The sequence below is a fragment of the Varanus komodoensis genome, unplaced genomic scaffold (assembly GCF_004798865.1).
Source record: "Varanus komodoensis strain SLA01 unplaced genomic scaffold, ASM479886v1 scaffold11, whole genome shotgun sequence".
Lineage (NCBI taxonomy): Eukaryota > Metazoa > Chordata > Lepidosauria > Squamata > Varanidae > Varanus > Varanus komodoensis.
Window position 1 is genome coordinate 12,184,822 of NW_025335317.1, and position 18,161 is coordinate 12,202,982.

An 18,161-nucleotide genomic window follows, 5' to 3' on the forward strand; every position below is an offset into this window, starting at 1 on the left:
TACTTGGGAAAAGAAAGGAAGGAAGGAAGAAAAGAAGCTTCTGTTGGTACCTCTGGAACCGTCCTTTTAGAATGAGGTATGACTGCAGTTCAATTGAACAATGACCATCTGTCTGACTTAACTGAAGCCTTTAAAGACCAATCTAGTGAGAGAAGAGAAAGGGGAACATGGATTTGCATAGCATTTGCATATGCTAATTTCTATGCATAGATGTCAATTGAGAAATCATTACTGTACTCAAAATAGAAATACAGTACATCTAACTATAGTGTGACTGCAGTAAAGCTCCTTGCAGGATCAATTAAGGAAAAGCCCCTTGGTATTTGTGCAGGATCAAGTTGGGAAATGCTGGTGTGAACACACAAAAAGTTCAGGAAGAACATCCCACACAAAGAACCAAGTTGTCCAGGCATTTCTGTACACGGCAACACTCTCCGGAACCAACTGACAGACACTGATTTCTCCAAAGAGAAAGAAACCAAACTCTCTCCACCTCCAGGCCTCCATTGCTCACAACAGGGGACCTCGAGTTGCCCAATGCTCTTGGGAAGATCTATGTGCCATAATGGTTGGACTGGGGACCATTCTCCCCTAGCTCTCCGGGGTCTCCACCAAACGGTCTTGTATATCATCTGCTCCTTGATTTAGTGGAAATGCCAGAACTGACCGTGGGTACTTCAACACTCAGAGCATTTGCTCTGACCATGAGCAACAGCTTTTCGCTATTCAACTGGATCCAAGCCAGAGCATTCCCCATTCCACACCACTTAGCCGGTTGGTGTGACCAACCCCTCTATTCTGATGCATCTCAACAGTGTCCTCAGGTTCATTCCATAAATTGGTACCCTGCTGGACTCCCCAGATAGCCTCCCCGTACCACTCTACTTCTCAAAACCCATTCAGAACATTCAAACTTTTTTTAGAACAGGCTACCTCATTCGAAGAGGCTTGAGATGTAAATTTTGAAGGTGGCTTTAGCGTGTAAGCAATTTTTTGATTTGCTAGCTAGAGCAGCGACATCATAAATGGAAACTATTGCATAACTGGGCAGAGCAACAACCAATTGCCTCTGCTAAGGCGACAACTTTTACTGAACTCATACTTTACTCGTAAAAGTAAAAATGTCTTCATTCCATTGAAAGTTGTATCACTCAGACCATCCTCTCTGCAATAAGCTGATTATGCTTTGGCACCCAAGTTTCTATTCAGGTAACTAATGCATAACTAGATAAGTTAGATTGATTTTTAATCTTATTTGGAAGTCTCTCTCTGTATGATTGTTGCCTTCTTACTCTTTCCCCCCTGATGAATTCCTTTTTATATGTTGACATTCGCCTGCATGGTTTAAAAGGGGAATAAACTCTTCTCTGTGCCAAGCACTGCACCATTACAAAATGACACTGTAATGGATTTTCACATTTTTTAAGATTTCATGTTTCTGGACTTGGGGCAAGACTATCCAAAACACTGCTATTTTTCTTTGTTTCTGTGCCTGAGTGGAAGGGAGGAGGTTTTGGCTGCTTGTCAGGTTTTGGCTGCTTGGTGTGTCAGGAGGTTTCCTGACCAGTGACAGGAAACTTGGGGGAACCCCTGTAAGAAGGGGTTCACACATCAGAAATGTTATTGCTCCTTCCAATCTGTAACAGGTGATCTGTGCCCTTTTGACTCATTGGACTGAACAGAGTTTATTGATCATGTCCCTGTGTATTGACCAGATGTACAATTACCAGTGCTGGCTCCAAGCTCGGGGAGGCCCTTGGGCAAGACACCTTTGGTGGATCTCCTCCCAGTGAGTTTTCCAGCCCACCACCATGGTCACCAGCTTCTCTTGCTCCCCAACTTTTTTCTCGTGGTTTCCACCACTTCCCAGTTGGATATTCTGCGAGCCAAAGGGCAAGTAGGCACAGGCATCTCCTGCTCTTCCTTTTCTCTGCCCAGGCCAGAGTGAGAGGCAGGTGAGGAAGCAATACTGAAGAGGAGGAGCAAGTCCGTGGACCACAACCATCCCTGCAAATCACAGATAATACTGCATCAGTCCATCCTTCTTTCTGGCACTCTCAGCCAGCCAGCGGACCCAATCCAGAATGTTTACCAGGTGCCCCTTGCCCTGCTTGGCTCCATTCCATTTGGTCACAAAGTCCGCATGCCAGATGTGAGGCTGAAGCAAGTGCCAGGCCAGGTACTTAGGACCACACAGCTCTGTCCATTTCCCACCAGTTGCCTTCTCATATGTGCAAACGTTCTACTGGCATCCCATTGTGCCTTTAGCACTTCCAGCAACCTTCCAGATGGAAATGTTCCATAACGGCAGTGGAAATGCCAGCTGGTAAACCAGCAGCCCCACCCAAAACAGGGGCGTTCATTTTGCAGCTATGGAAAATTACTTTGGTTCTTAAAAAAATAAAGCAAAACTGAGGCCAAACCACACCCTTCCCCTAAGGAGGGGAATCTGCTCATTCCAAACATCCCTCTGCAGCTTTTGAAGTCAGGAGTTAGTCACAAAGTACAGCTCCTCCGGCTTTTCTAAGGTCCAGTTGGGGGTTTTCTACATACAGTGAAATAGGGCTAGAATCTGGTTAGGAAATTGACCATCTACTTACTGAGCGAGGGAGAGCAGATCATCTGCAGAAGCACAAACATGTTTAAAATTAACCTTGTAGAGGAAGCCACAAAACTGGCAGGAACCACTGCACAGGATACAGGTAAAGGACTTTTGGATTCTACTCATTTTTTAAAGCCCTTGCCTGTATTTATTTCTGTTGGCTGCTTTTATTTATAGCCTGCCTGCTTTTCTGCAAGGAATGCCAAGCAACTTATGTGTCCTTCTCTCTGGTTTGTCCTTACAACAACCCTATGAAGTTGGTCACCCAGAGAACTGCAGGGCTGAGTGGGGACAAGAACTCCAATCTGCTGGGTCCTATTCTGATCAATGGCCAGAACTGCTGGGTGTTTCAGCCCAACGGATCTGCAGGGCACCGGGCTGGGGAAAAAAAGCTCAAGTTCAGAAAGGCTGCATGTGATGGAAAAACATAGACTGCAACTTCCTATGTTTCTTACTAGATTTCTGTAGATCATGGTAATGTTAGCATGGAGCAGGTGTTGTTTTCTTGATAACCTTCCCCTTATTTTCCTAGTAAGACTTTTTCCTGGCAGACCTTCACCCCTGCAGTGCTTATTAATGTGGCTTGACTGATGGTTGAACGCTGGTAGATTAGTTCACGCATGTGCTTGTACAAAGACCTGTGGCTGGCTGGTTCTGCCTCAGCTAAGAAGCATGTGCTTTGTGATTCAAGAGAATGTTTCACACTGAAATATCTCACATTTAAAGATCTGTTTATTTAAAATTTACATCTGCAAATTGTTAATATCTGTGACATTTAAATATTGGATGCCCAAGTGGTGGTCTTTGATTTTGTTTAGGAGTACAGTACCATGTGTAAATTATCAAACCACTGTGGGATCTTGTTTAGTATTTTTGACCATATATGTCTGCCTTTTTCCTCCTTATTATGGTCTCTTGGGATGGAGGGGGGTAGGAAAGAAGTATAACTAAATTTAGACTTGGTCTTTCTATTTGAGAAAATATGTGGTACAAAAAACCAAGAATATCAATATTCTTCCCATAATAACTTTATTGCACAGCTTTTAGAAACTGCTTTTTTATACTATGCGTCCCATAATTTTACCATTAAAAACAGAAACAGTGCATAAAACAAGATGCTGCGCCTTAAATAGAATCCTTTGTTTATAGAATGAAAGCTCATTTCATTTTCCTCCTGCCAGAAGAAATGCACCACCCATCAGTACTATTATGAACTTTAAGTAAAAGTTGTGCTAGGGTGTGCCTAGGAAGGTAAAGAAAAAACTCACTTTTGCATTTTTCAGATGTTTTCCACTTCTCTTCTTACTGGTTTTGCAATCAAAGCTTGCCATATTAAATTTCAAAATAATACTCACTATATAGGTTCTATATAAAACTATAGGCTTGCCAGATGAACACAAAATAAACTGGCCTGTAGAATTTGACATTTTCCATCTTTACAAATTGTTGAGAAACAACCATCACCAGTTTTTGTCGAGAAAACATGATACTGTTGAAGGGACAGCTACCGGGACCCTCTGAAAAGCTGGCATGCCCAATAGCCAGAATTTGGCTGAGCGGGGACTGCTATTTACTTTTATTCCCTCTTTTTGGGTTGGACTTCTGGGCTTGAAAACTCTGTTCCCCAACAGAAATTCAGGAAATGATGATTCCCCCAACAAGTAGAAAAATACTGGGGGAGCTTCACCTGGGATCACCTAGCAGCCCAATCATAAAGTGCAGTGGAGCTCAGTCAGAAAAGAGTAGTCAGTAAAGCTGACATGGAGCTACTTAGATTCATATGACTTCTTGTAACAATTGATATTGATGATTAAACTCATCCAAGTTTGAAATACATCTTATTGCAATAATATTAATATTTTCATAAAGTATAGAATTCACTTACTAAAGCTGCCTGATGAATGTTGATGAACAAGTTGGATTCACAATAAAAAGTTGCTGTGTGAAGTGCTCCCAAAAGTTGTGCCCTTTTTACAGAATGCTCCATTCCATTATCTTCGCCCAACCTGTTTTGCTCTGCATTCGGTATCCACTAAGCCTGCTCAGTTGTCACTGAGCCCAAAGAGAATCGTATCTTCCATGGCTAAAGCCCAGCAACTTCTGCAGGATATCCTCACTCTGTTCTCATTCTGAACACTGTATTCCCTTACGAGCCACCATCAGGGCCAAATGCCAAAAGTGGCACAGGCCACGGCACATTCGCTCAGGTTCACCAACAACCACTTTCATTCCTATGCAACCTTCCCCATCAACGCTTATTCCCATCCCAAGCGTTCTCTCCCCGCATTCTGCATGCATTCATCTCCAAGCGGTGAAGAGGTAACCATGACAAGGAAGATAAACAGAATAGCAGGAACCATAAATAAGTTGAGCAAAGAGAGAATGGACTTCATCACCATCAACTTGCTTAACAAAACTGTTTTTTCACACATGCAGAAATAAATCATATGTATGCACTGAAATGGTTATCTTCAAATTTATGTATCACTCAGTTCTTGTTTTGTTGACATTACACAATAGAAATTAACAAAAAATCTTGATTGAGAAGCTCCTCCCATTCCTTGAGGCTGAATGGAGCCATACTGAGCCAGTAACACTGGGCTACAGAGCCATGACGGACAGTGGCAGCTTCATTTGGGCAAAGAATGCAAAGCGCGTGGAGTTGGTCTGCACTCCCGAAACTTCATCTAGCCTGGTGCTTTCCGGATGTTTGGGAATGCAACTCCCAGTACTGGCTGAGGCCACTGGGGGTTGAAATGAAAAACAACTGGAGAATACCAAGTTGGAGAAGGCTGCTTCTCTTGCTAAGGTAGTATTCTTCAGGTGGTATCTTCTGGGTAATTTCCTTCTTCTGGAACTGTGAAGTGCAGAATAAGGAATTGTCTTTTTCAACAAATGAAATCCAGTTGTTCAAGTCCCACTCTTTTGCCCCAGAGAATTTTGGTGGATGATGCGCCTTGATATGGATGACAGTGGGGAAGAAAAAGTGCTACCCAAACAGGTGTGATTCTACAGGGATACATTTTTGTTCCTGGAGTCTGCTTTTATTTGAAATTGTCTTTGCATGCTATTTTGAAAGCCTTTGCAAGGCTATGAACTACTTCTATCTTAACTCGTTTTCAAATAGTCTCCCTCTGTAAATAGTAAAACTAGAATACAATGTGAAGCAACCATGCAAGTTTGTTGTAGCTAGTTTTGATAAAGGCTGCAGAATTAGTATTCTTGCCCCGGATTTGCTTGCTTAGGTGCAGAATGTTGTTAACGGGCCACAAAACACATGGGTGTTATCAAACCTGCTCCCACATTCCAGTGAGTTACTTTTTCTGTACATGCCTGGCCTGTCGTTCTTTTAATGATCCAACTGCTGTAATTATTCAGGATTTGCGAACAGAGAACAAAAATGTTCATGTGTGTAATGTTATTTTTTGCAATCGCAGCTAACTCAGCAGGTCAGGCTGTGCAGCAAGTGCTGGACCAGGTGACAGAAGCCGGCCAGAAAGGTAGGGCCATCTTCATTTCAAAATCTGGGCAATTCTCAAAATGCATGGGAGACTAGACTGTTATGAAGAGAGGTGCCAGTGCATTCCGAGGGCTGTTCTCATCCAGCAGAGACTTGTAACTTGGGGAACCGGTTTGGCTGTTCTGAATAGTAAACCTGTGTTTGGGTAACCAGTACCAGAAGGCAGAAACCGCCAAAAACCACCTTGCCTCTGATATTCAACTGCCAAATTTTATGCTGAGCCTCCCCAGAGTGAGCAAAATCAAAATTTGACAATCAAAAATTGGCAACCCATGGGATTCACTTCATACTCAGTGAACTTTATTCTCCAGCTTCCCGGGCAGATTACAGCTCTGTTAGAATACACACTTTGCAGACAGAAATCCTGAGCCTCAAGTCCTGGCAACTCAGTATGAAAAGAAATGCAGTCACTGGTATTGCAGACAGTACTGAGATGTATGAACAAACAGTCTGACCCAATGCAAGGTAGCTTCTTGTGAGCTTTATTCTTCATCCAGCATGAATTGTTTTCCTATATGCAAGTGGCATTTTCACTACTGTTCCTGGCCCCAGAAAGGGAAACTACATGAGGAGACAATCATCTCAAATTATTTCTCATTTTGTTTTCAAGCGGTAGATGATGCCTGCAAGACAGCACAAGATGCAGGGGAAAAAGCTGCACAGAATTTGACAAGCCAGATCAATGCCTGGGGCAAAAGCTTTGGACAGAGTGAAGAAAAGAAGAGCACTTCTACTTAAGAGTTCACACGTGTGCTTCGGCTCCTCGTGCATGAATGTACAGGACAGAACAGTGCTTAAGATTTTTTTGTCAATTATCTAATCATACAATCACTCTATCTTTATTAAAAATGAAGCTGTAAATCCTAAGATTTTTTGTCGCAAGGATCTTAAACTACAAAACTCAATTTCAGAATAACTTGTGGCATGTTTAAGGAATGATGTGCTTTTTTGGATGGCTGCATTCATAAACTGGATATAATCAGCACCATGCTAGATCAGACTAATGGCCTATCTAGTCTAGCAATTCTGTTCATGTAGAAGTTAACTAGCTGCCTTTGGGAAACCCACAAGCAGGACATAGAAATGGCACCTCTTGCCCATGTTCCCCAGCAGCTGGCACACATGAGCATATGGCCTGCGATACTGGAGGCTGCCTATAGTCATCAGGACCAATGGCCATCGCTAGCCTTCTCCTCCATGAATTTGTTCAGTTCCCCTTTGGAAAGTGTCCACACCATTGGCTATCACTACATCTTGTGGCAGTGAATTCTACAGTTTTAACTATACAATCTGTGAAGTACTTATTTTTATCTGCCCTGAATCCCCCAGTGCTCACCTTCTTGAGATGACTCCAAGTTCTAGTACAGTGGTACCTCGGCTCACGAATGCCTTGGTTCATGACCAAATTGGGTCATGAACAAAAATTTCATGAAAATTTTGATGCGGGTTGCGAACTCCGCATTGGGTTGTGACCGAGATCGTGGCCATCCCCCCATGCCCCCGAGTGGGGAGATGGCCACGATTGCAATTGCATTTGTGCAGGGAAGACGTGTGTGATCACGGGTGTGTTCCTGAAGGAAAGACCGGCGCAATCTCAGCCATCTCCCCCCGAGTGGGGAGATGGCCGCGACTGTGCTGGGGGTGGGGGGCGGAGATGGCCGAGATCACGACCATCTCTCCCTCCCCCAGCGCACCCCCTTCGCACTCGTCTCTCCATCCCCCAGCACGCCCCATTTGCGCCCGTCTCTGCCCCCCCCCCCACCCCAGTGCACTGGGATGACAGGCACAATCTTGGTCGTGCTGGGGGCGGGCAGGGAGATGGCCGCACTTGTGCTTGGGGTGGGGGAGATGGCCGCGATCTTTGCTGTTCTTTGTCACTTTGCTTCACATTTTTCTGATTTTTTTTAAAAAAAATGGTTACAGAACGAATTAACCTTATTTACACTGAACCTCACTGGGAAATTTAACTTGGCTCACGACCAATTTGGCTCACAACCAGAGTCCTGGAACGGATTAAGTTCGTGAGCCAAGGTACCACTGTATTATGAGAGAGTACTTCTCCATACTTAACACTTTCACCATGCCTTATAACTTGCATGACCCTGGCTTTACCAACCACCTTCGCAGGTAAGAGTTGTGCATGCATTCAGGTGCAGCGTCACATCTGTGTCACACCCCCACTACCATACCTAGCACAATGTGACTTGAACTGGAACTATAAAGGCACATATGGACACACCACATTCTCCAGTGTACTGTGAAGAGATATGTGGGAAAAGCGCAGAGGAAAGCATTTCACGAGAGCCCTTGGAGCAGCAGAGTAACTAAGAAATGACAGGTATTAGCCAAATGATGTTTTGGTTGAAGTGGAAACTAGAAGCAAAACATTAAGCAGAAAAAGGAAGAAACCCACCTTTTAGGAAAATGAAAAGTGCTTCAAAGACTGAACCGTGTTCACACATGCATACTTGAGAAGTATGACATCAAGCAGTAACTTGCATGTGCTGAATGGACACATGGCCATGCATCAAATCAAATGTTGCAACTCCTTGTCCGACATGAAAATGGAAGAACTTCACCAAAACTGCAATATACAGTCCTTGATGCCAACAAGTTGCACCAAGGCACATGTGGCTCTTTGAAAACATAAGGAAAGTCATGAATGGTCTCTTAACAGTACTGAGTCAACAGGGCTCATCTCTTATATTCCCAGTTCATATTCCTTTCCAGAGCATACAGCTCAGGGACACCTGGCTAGGTCAGGGATGGGAAAGGTCCCCAAGACCCCGTCCATTCAGGAGAGGGGCCAGGGGCGTGACAGAGGAAGAGCAAAGGAGCTGGAGCTGACTCAGCCTGCTCCTCCCTTGCCTCCCCACACTTCTTTTAGCTGCTAAGAGACCGGTTGGTAATGCTAAGGAATCCAGGCCCCAACTCACAGACTGTGGGCTACTTCCCCTGGGCACCGAGGGGAGGAAGGCAGCGATGGAGCTCCACAGTTCGAGACATGCTTGCTTGCAAGTTCATTTTGACCGCTGTGGGGTACTGCAGCCACGACCATTCCCTCCACCCCAACTACTTTTAAAACAAACTCAGCAGGGCCACATACAGGCATGTGCTGCCCACTAGATAGGCCTAGAAGGCACAACAACCCTTACGTTTGAATGGCACCCAAGTATTTTTGGCTTACACAAGCCAGGGAATACAGTTTTCGACTATGGCAGCTGTACTTTGAGCTGCCGCCACTGCAGAAATTGTGTTATCTGTGTACGTATCACTTCAGGCAAGGGAGAGAGAGTCACCTGTAAGCCACTCCTACGAAGGGGTGGATTGTTCTTCCAATACTACTACGATGGGTGACTGAAATGTTCTCAGACATGGGTTTGGAGTTTGCGAGTTTCTCAGCTTAATTCCAAATCCAAATTCCCTTTCTTTAAACTGATGCTTTCAGTTCTCCCCCATATTGCTGGGAAAAACTATGAAAAAGTACAAGCCGGTGTATGTTTGGAAAGGTCAGCTTTTAATAATTGCTTTTGTTACCATGTTATGTCATGAGTTACAAAGTAGCTAGAAAAAAGCATGAGTTCCTGGGTGGGCCTGGGTTTGTTTTAAAAAACATTCATATTTGTTACATAAATACATCTGGCACTTAATAGGACTCCTCTGGACAAAGGACCTTGTAAAAAAATCCTCAACTGTACCATCTAATCCTGTTTTGATGGCCTCTTTGCTAAATCCTTTATGTTCAGAATATGCAAAACATCCAAACAAAGGGATCTGAAAGTGTGTTAAGACCCTACATAAGGTTCCCAATAGCAGCCAGCCTCCTCATTGGCAACAATTGTTACTTTAATTGTTCATTGAGGCAATAAGCTAATGCTAAAAGCATTCCAGAAAATAATTCACCACTGAGGGAAGCAAGAGGCTACACAAGTTCTTTGGACTACTTAAGATTATGCTCAGGAACATACCGTTCTTAAAAACAAAAGAACAAGCAAAATGAGTATGCAGAGATGAGATTAAACACAAAAGGTAATTCCACTGGATGTCTGTACAACGATGATACTGCTTCAGCTTATAAAAATACTAACTCCTGGAACTCATCGTTCTAGTTGCACACTGTAGTGCTTGAGTCAAGTTCAGGATGAGGACATGATTTAGAGTCAGCCTTGTAGCAGGAGCACAGATTATAAAGAAACACATACATTGCCTAAAGAGAACCAGGCCTATAGCTCTGCTAAGTGTAAAAATGAGAATCCTATCAAAGTTATTCCCTGCAGGAGGCCCATTCTGTCTTTGATAATGCCACTGCATTGATCATCCAAGGCCTTTACTCAAAGTGCCAACCCTAAGAGAGATACATTGTTTGAAACCAAAGTGCATGGATTGTAAGCCAAGTACTCCAATAGTACACAATGTGCAACCTGGAGCTTAGCTAGCTAGGTTGCTTATTGTGGCAAGACCACAGGTTCATACAATAAAAAGGTACCTTTTAAATTTCAGAAAACCCCCAGAACCCCCACAAGTGCAGATGTTCTCTCCTGGCATGAATCCCTAAATCCATGGAATTGTTGTCTTTCATTATAAAAGAGGACTAACCCGAATGGAAAGTAACTGAGAATCATATCCACTATAGTTAAGTGAGAAAAGAGGGATTTCTGTGGTTATATCATATCTGTAAACTTGCAATAAGCTTTCTGAAGAGGGTACACAGCAGGGTGCCAGGCAAAGACGGACTATCCATTTATGTGAAGGTCAGACCAGCTTCATTGTACACCTTGAAGACCTTCTCAATTGCATTGACGTAGGCAGCAGTTCTCAGGTCTAGACCCAGATTGTACTTCATGGCAGTACGCATAATTTGCTAGAGAATACAAAAACATTAATGTGAGTGCTACGTATAAGTACTTTGGACATCATATTCATTTTTTAGATTGCCTGAAGTAATTAATGGAGTTGTAAATAAATACTTCCATGCTGTGAAGCTCAGGGGTTTATTGATTCTGGAACCAAAGATCTTCCTCTTGGGCCCTCAGAATCAGCTATTCAAATTCTCAAACAGGCTAAGAAATTCACCTCAGAAAAGATGTCACAGCAATCCATTTTAAGACAGCTGCCTTTCCTGCCTGATGACAGCAGCCAGGCCTCACTTTCTACAGCCTGGTTAAGCTGATGCTTTGACAGTGCAACTCTAAGTGTGTTTACATCCAATTCCACTATGTTTCATAAGGCTTCCTCTGAAATAGAGGCACACAAAAATGCCATTCCCCAACCAAGTCACTAGGTTGAATGGTTGAATACCCTCCGACTGCTAGCTGAATTTTCAGAATGAATACTTTACTGTTCTGCCATAGCATATATGCTTATTCCCTCAATCTGGTCTGTCTACAGTGCTACCCATACCAAGAACAAGAAATTGGAGGAAGAGGGGAGGGATGTCAGTGTGAGAGCGCCAGTGTGGCGTAGTGGTTAAGAGCACGGGACTGGGATTCAGACAACCTGGGGTCTAGTCCCCGCTCAACCATGGAGCCAACTGGGTGACTTTGGGCCAGTCACAGACTCTCAGCCCAACCTACCTCACAGGGTTGTTGTTGTGGGGATAAGATGGAGGAGGAGAGATGATGTAAGCTGCCTTGAGCCCTTTGTAGGAAAAAGGCAGGATATAAATCGAAAAATAAATAAATAAATAAAAATGTCATACATCGTCATGTGCCCTCTGGTTTTTCTCTAGGATCGAGTTCATACTATGTTACTCCTTCAGCATGACATGATACATACCCTAGCAGAACGCTCCATGGTGTAGGCCAAGCCAGAATGAACAATGTCTTTTTCAGATGCACCCTATAATGAAAGCAATTCCCCTTGTTGGTTAATGTGAGGTATGCCATGATCTAAAGTTGTTTTTAATGCAATTCTCTAAGGGAATGAATTTCTAAGTCACTTTTTTCATATAACCCTTCCACGTAGAGCGGGAAAAGCAAAAGGAATTAAACATGAGAATTAGATCCACATCAACAAAAAAGCATTTTATAACTATTAATATTAATATAGTAAGGCAAGCAGCATGCTGTCATATATTCAATATATGATGCAAATAATTCAGCATAGTATCTGTACAGAACACTATGTTAGTAAAAATGTGCAATTTAACTGCATTTATGGTACATTTTAAATGTCAGCTCTCATATTTGAACTATAATATAGAGAAAGAAGTTAAAAATCTGCAATTGCATCCTTGATATTATATACACAAAGTTACCTTTAATTTAACCTGACAGTAACAACTTGTTCCCACAGATTTCTTTTCCTCTTTGTCTGCTGTAAATATTTAACAGAACTGAATTTTTTATATGAAACACAGACAGAGAAAATATTTCAGCAGCTACTTACAGATATCCTGTCTTGGAATTCTGCAGTAGGCACAACTGGAATACTTCCACCATGTTTCCCAAACTTTCTTTCCAAGCTCTCCTGGACAGACACTGGGAAGGAAGGAAAGGCCAGGTAAGTTTCTTTCTAAGCTGGATCCAAACTCAAATTATAGTAAGAGTATGATTGACTTAAGTCACAACAATTACAATGGGACTACTGTAAATATGACAAGGTCTGGAGCTAGTCCTTGAAAATGATGCATCTATGTTGTAAGCCGTCCAGAGACGCAAGTAATGGGATGGCATACAAATTTTATTAATAATAAATAAATACATAAATAAATGTTTCAGTTTTAACATTTACAGCCCAAGCCTATGGTACATGTTTACTCAAAAATCCCACTGTGCCCTCCAGCCTTAGAAGGCAGATCTCAGCTGTTTATCTCAAAGCACCCATCTAACTCTAAATATGATTTCTATATTACCTTTTACATACTCAAGCTATAACTAAATTCTAAAGTGACTGAAAGGGTTTCTAGCCATGTTTTGTTCAACTGACATGGCTTCTTTTTCCTTTAAGTGCCAACACAAAATGTATCCTCTTTTCCACTTCTATGATGAAATTTACCTTTTTGTAGTGTTTAGTATAGCTGTAAATGTCCTGTTATAGAACAGAAAGTGAAATTGTTCAAGGTCCTAAATTTGCATATCTACAACATTTTCAGGCAATATTTTTCAGTGAAGGAAAAACCAGAAGTTCCACAAGGCAAGTTTCAGATCATAAACCAGCCAATGGAACTAGAGATCCCCATGTGTTTCTTGGGCATATCTAGCTCAAACATAGAATTTAGTTGAATTTAATTAGCAGTTTATGTAAAATATATAGAGCTTGTTAAACTTACTTAGCAAGTGGTAGTTCGAGTCCCTTTCATATTTAAAGGTCAATCGGCCATAGCTGACATGGTTCAGGTTCTTCAACCACTCAAAATAAGACACAGTCACACCACCAGCATTCAAATAAAGATCCTGCATAGGACATGAGCAAAGGTCTGTTGCTGCTGCTATTATTATTATGAAATATTTAACAGGTTCAAGAAGATTATTGTTGCTAGCTCATGACATGCACAGGATTTCTAAACTGAAAGATTAAATTCTTGAAAAATGAAGCTTTGGTGACAGCTATTATAACCCACACTCGATAGGTACATCACACTTCAGTTTGGATCCAGTTTCTAGGTAATGAGATAAAGATCATCATTGTGGCTGTCTCTACCTCACTTGCCGGCTTGTAAGCCAAACCTCAAGGAGGAATGTGGAGAAGACTTGGGGAGCTTGCTGGAGAAGAAGGAATGAAGAAAGAGTTAAAAGCAGCACCCAATGCCACTTCCATGCTCTCTACAGCTGCCTTCCCCAACTAATGAAATCAATTGATTCTCTTATTTTCAGAAAAATATGTAGCTTATAAAACAGGTTTGAGTTACAAACAAGTATTTCTACTAAAAAAAAGTTGGGAGGAAGCTCATGGAGAAAGTACATGTTTTATAAGCTCTTGTAGTAGGATGAGAACCTTACCGGAATAACCATGATATTCCGTTCCAAGAAAATTTTATCTGCTTCAGGAGTTGTGGGTCCATTAGCACCTTCAGCAATTATCTGGAAATCAACATCAAACTATGTTAACATAGAAAAGCTTATATTAACATGGCATAATTAGCCCATTGAGATGGAACAGAAGGCATGACTTCAAAATCACGTATTGAGCGTATGTGTTTGGCTTACTTTTGCTTTGACTTTATGGGCATTGGCCTTTGTTAGCTGTTTTTCACTGGCAGCTGGGATAAGGATGTCACAATCTGCTTCCAGGATGTGGCAGTCCAGGGGTTGTGCCTTTGGGTAGGTGAGAATTGATCCATGTTGCTGTTTGGATACAGGAAAGTCAAATGACTTATTGAAATATATTATACTATAATAGAAGTTAGAATTTAAACAGCACAATAGTATACTAGGGTTTATATTTCTGGACACCACACAGAGCTGCAATCACTGCAACACTTTTCCAACATAAATGTACTAGAAGGCTGCATCACTGAGCATTCTGGTTCCAGCCAGTCGTGCCCTGTTCCCCACCCCCAATCTTCTCTCCCCCAGACACTCGCAGTTCTGTTGCCACTAAGCCCTTAACCCCCCTGCCCCCTCCACCCCCACACACCAAGCTTTTGTCAGCTTCTGAAAACCCTGGATAATTGTGTCAGGAACGTATTTCTCAGCACCCCACTTTTGGCAGCATAGCAGCCATCCACCTGGCGTTTCCTCTCAGTATTTCCAATTAGGATACGCAAAAGAATGCTCTTGATCTGGACTCCAGCCAGCCACACGTTCTTCCTGGACATGCCATTCTGTTCCCCACTCCCCTATGTCTGCCACCCCAACACTCAGCATTCCCTGCAAATAGAGCTTACTCAGTCTCACTGTGGCATTATGGGAGTCCTCTCTTGTTCTGACTTTTTCCCTTAAAGCTTATTGGGTTCTTTTGTCAATTTGTTCATGTCACCCTCTTGAAGGTAGGGGGTGCTATTTTACCTACATAGGTATGCACACTCATAATTAATTACTATATAGAATGAAAGGCACTGGATCGGATCTAGGATCTGTCCTCAGTGGCTGGAAGGTTCATAAAAGGTACCTTGGTCCAGTTTTCAGGGCTCTCTCCCCCTCTTCAACCACAGCTCACCCCATTCAGCAGGGCCCTGCATATCATTTTCAGGGAACTAGAGGAATTGCCAGCAGAAGAAGGGGGCAGGAAACCCACTTCTGTGAGCCACCTATCATTCATCTATATCTCAATCTGACCTACTGCACTAAAATTTGGTAGATGTGCCCAATTCTAGGGAGTCTCAGATTTGTTATGTTTCCTCCTAACAATTTTAGCATCACTGGCAACAATCAAGTGTTAAAATTCTCGTGTGTTTTCAGCAATAAGTGCTCTTAAGCTGCCATTCAGTCAGTATACGAGTAAATTTTGCTGCTGAATATTATTCTAAGACTGTATCCGTCAATGGTGACAAAATTCGAACTAGCAAATTAATTTGTGTTTCTTGCTTGAATAATTGTGAAATGTAAGCAAATATCTTCAAATGGCAAGTTTGGATAAGTTAAGTACTCCTAATCTATGTACTGAACCATTTCATCTCTCTACTAATCAGGAAAAAAAAAATCAGAGCAATAGATAATTCTACCCAGCCTGATCCGGTTTCAGTTGTATGGATCACAATGGATGCCAAGTGTCCAGTGCAGTGTAGTGTTAATTTTCCTACCAATTTGTAATCTTCCAACTCCTTAGGGTCAAGTCCATCAGGATTCCAGATAGCACCATCCTTTTCTCCAATGGCAACACACTTCGCACCGTATCGATGAAGGTACCTCATGGAGTGCAAACCTACATTGCCAAATCCCTGTTAAAAAGAAGACTAGCTTCAGCATAGCTCAGAGCAGCTCTACAAACAATCTGGAGGTTTGCTGATTAGCAGCAAAACTCTACACAACACATATGGCATGAACTGCAGTATCAGCAGTCTAAGAATCTCATTTGGCTCCAATGTTCATTTCTGAGAGAGACTGATGCAAGGTTGCAACATCACCCTATTATAACAGAATACTTGGTTTCCTTAAGTTATTAAACAGAAAGTATCTATATTTTGAGTCCAGCCCCACAATGGGTTGGGACACTGACACTCAACTACTTAAGTTGGAGGAAAAGGGGGCAGAATTCTTCTTGAGAAATATTTACATATTTCCCCTTTCAAGGATCTCAGTGTGGTTCACAGAATGCTCCTCCTCCTCTCAATTTTATCCCCACAACCACCACCCTGTGAGGTGGGTTGGTCTGAGAGACCACTACACCACCCTGGGTTTCTATACTTATCAACTATATTTATACAGTTCCGGAGCCCAATTCTCAATGTTTGTGCCAGAATATCTACTTGTTATCCAAGCACATCCTATTCTAAAGAAATGGTTTTTTAAAAGGCACCTGTAAACCAGAGAGCTTCAGTTGTGTAGAAATAATATAAAACTTAAGAACTTCAGCAGCAATAACCAAAGCCCTCCTTAGAACAGAGGGATCCTTATCCTCATTTTCTCTTGATTATTTTTCTGCTTTTTGCCAAGATTTGAGTTGGCTGTTTCAAGTGCCATTGCATTTCAGCACTGCCAACACAAGCAGTCCGGAGAATGGCAGTGTTAGCATCCTTTTGTTTTCACTTGGGTCAGCATTCCTGATTAACAGGCAGTCCCTCATTAGTGCAATTTTAATAGTCGTAACTGTCTATTTTAGTAACTCTAATTTTTTTACACTGGATTACTTCAAAGTCTAGCCTTGAGCAAACCATCCAAATCCTGGGTTATGATCGCCAATCTAGTCATCTGGGGAAAATTAACTCCCCCTGCTCCCCCTTGACTGGCAGTGATGCACAGAAGTGGGGTTGTGCAGATTGTGAGATCTCTTCTGCCTGGGTTTCACGGACTGCCAGGCTACTTCGTCCCGTTGACCATTCCTTATCAGAATCTATTTTTAAAAAGCAACGGTTCTTTCTACTTGCCCAAATATGCGCTTATGCTAAAGTGAATTAGGGCAAATACTGCCTGTCCTGCAAATAAAACACACGAAGATCTGCAAAATCAGCTTGACCTCCCCGCCCCCCCCCCCCGCAAAAAAGGGTAGTCTGTTGTGGACTCTGACAGGGCAGATTCATACCAATCCAAGCCCGTCTGAACCCGCTGTGGCTTTCTCCAGCATCCCTAATCAGAAGCATACTCGCTGCTGTGCCCTACCATCATCCTATGCAGACAGCACAGCGCCTACGCATGGAGTGAGGGAACTGGGCCTGCTGTCATACTGTTCGTTCACTGACCCCCTACATGATGGATGTCACATTAAAATAAGGGGCCTATTTCTGTATGGATCCGTACAGTTCCAAGTGGCATAGCTGAGAGAGGGTGCACAGAATGTGACCTAGTTTTCTTCGCAAACAACTACAGTTTCTGCAGGCAGGCACAGATCGATATTCCTTGAGGATATAACTAATTTTAGTCATTCAAGTTTTGGTGAAGTCTTATTAATGCACTAGGAAATGCATGTGCAAAGCTTGTATGGAAGCTTCCAAAACCACCTGGATGTCATTTGTGTCTAACATGCAAAACCCAAGCCATGATACATACCACAGATCTAAGCTGGTTAAACTATAAGAGATGTTTGCTACCCGGAGCGTAATAAAAAATGAAGAATTTTTGTGACATTTTACTGTTCACTTTTCCATCCACAGTACCTGGATAGCAAATGTCTTATCCCCAAATCCTGGAGTCATTCCCAAGAGGCTCATATACGATGCTTCATTAATGAAGTTCTCAATTCCATGGAAGACACCACGGCCTGTGGCAGATATACGGCCATGGATACCACCTTGGCTGATTGGCTTTCCCGTGACACATGCATGAGCATTAATATCCTGCAGGGTAGGTAAGAAAGCTTGGTTAGATTCTTCTACAAGAAATGCTTGTTAAAATATGTGAATTTTACTGAGTTAACAACTCCACCTGAGTTTTAGCTTCTCTGGAATCAACACGTTTATCTACTGTCCCCTCAAACAGCTGAATTTGTCACAATACTATGCAT

The 18,161-nt window shown here is 42.5% G+C and overlaps 2 protein-coding genes across 2 annotated transcripts in view; one reads left to right on the top strand and one right to left on the bottom strand.

Moving 5' to 3' along the window:
- Positions 1-2,473: 2,473 nt before the first annotated feature.
- On the top strand, positions 2,474-6,989 carry LOC123018373 (adipogenesis regulatory factor-like). The gene is made up of 3 exons (XM_044420380.1): positions 2,474-2,702; positions 6,040-6,102; positions 6,733-6,989. Exons 1-3 carry the CDS (start codon positions 2,639-2,641, stop codon positions 6,858-6,860), a joined length of 255 nt encoding a protein of 84 aa, XP_044276315.1. The 5' UTR covers positions 2,474-2,638; the 3' UTR covers positions 6,861-6,989.
- A 2,629-nt stretch (positions 6,990-9,618) lies between these two features.
- GLUD1 (glutamate dehydrogenase 1) overlaps positions 9,619-18,161 on the bottom strand; it is a 30,276-nt gene continuing 21,733 nt past the window's right edge. The window contains exons 6-13 of the mRNA XM_044420379.1: positions 17,815-17,994; positions 15,805-15,942; positions 14,270-14,407; positions 14,063-14,143; positions 13,393-13,516; positions 12,510-12,601; positions 11,898-11,960; positions 9,619-10,983 (exon numbers count right to left, since the gene is read on the bottom strand). Coding sequence (XP_044276314.1) covers positions 10,864-10,983; positions 11,898-11,960; positions 12,510-12,601; positions 13,393-13,516; positions 14,063-14,143; positions 14,270-14,407; positions 15,805-15,942; positions 17,815-17,994 — 936 coding nt within the window. The 3' untranslated portion in view covers positions 9,619-10,863. The remainder of the gene's footprint in view (positions 10,984-11,897; positions 11,961-12,509; positions 12,602-13,392; positions 13,517-14,062; positions 14,144-14,269; positions 14,408-15,804; positions 15,943-17,814; positions 17,995-18,161) is intronic.

What these genes read in the sequence shown, in the direction of transcription:
- LOC123018373 (XM_044420380.1), top strand. Translation starts at nt 2,639, where the DNA reads ATGTTTAAAATTAACCTTGTAGAGGAAGCCACAAAACTGGCAGGAACC. An exon ending in AACCACTGCACAGGATACAG is followed by an intron (nt 2,703 to 6,039) that starts GTAAAGGACTTT and finishes TTGCAATCGCAG; the next exon opens with CTAACTCAGCAGGTCAGGCT. An exon ending in GACAGAAGCCGGCCAGAAAG is followed by an intron (nt 6,103 to 6,732) that starts GTAGGGCCATCT and finishes TTTGTTTTCAAG; the next exon opens with CGGTAGATGATGCCTGCAAG.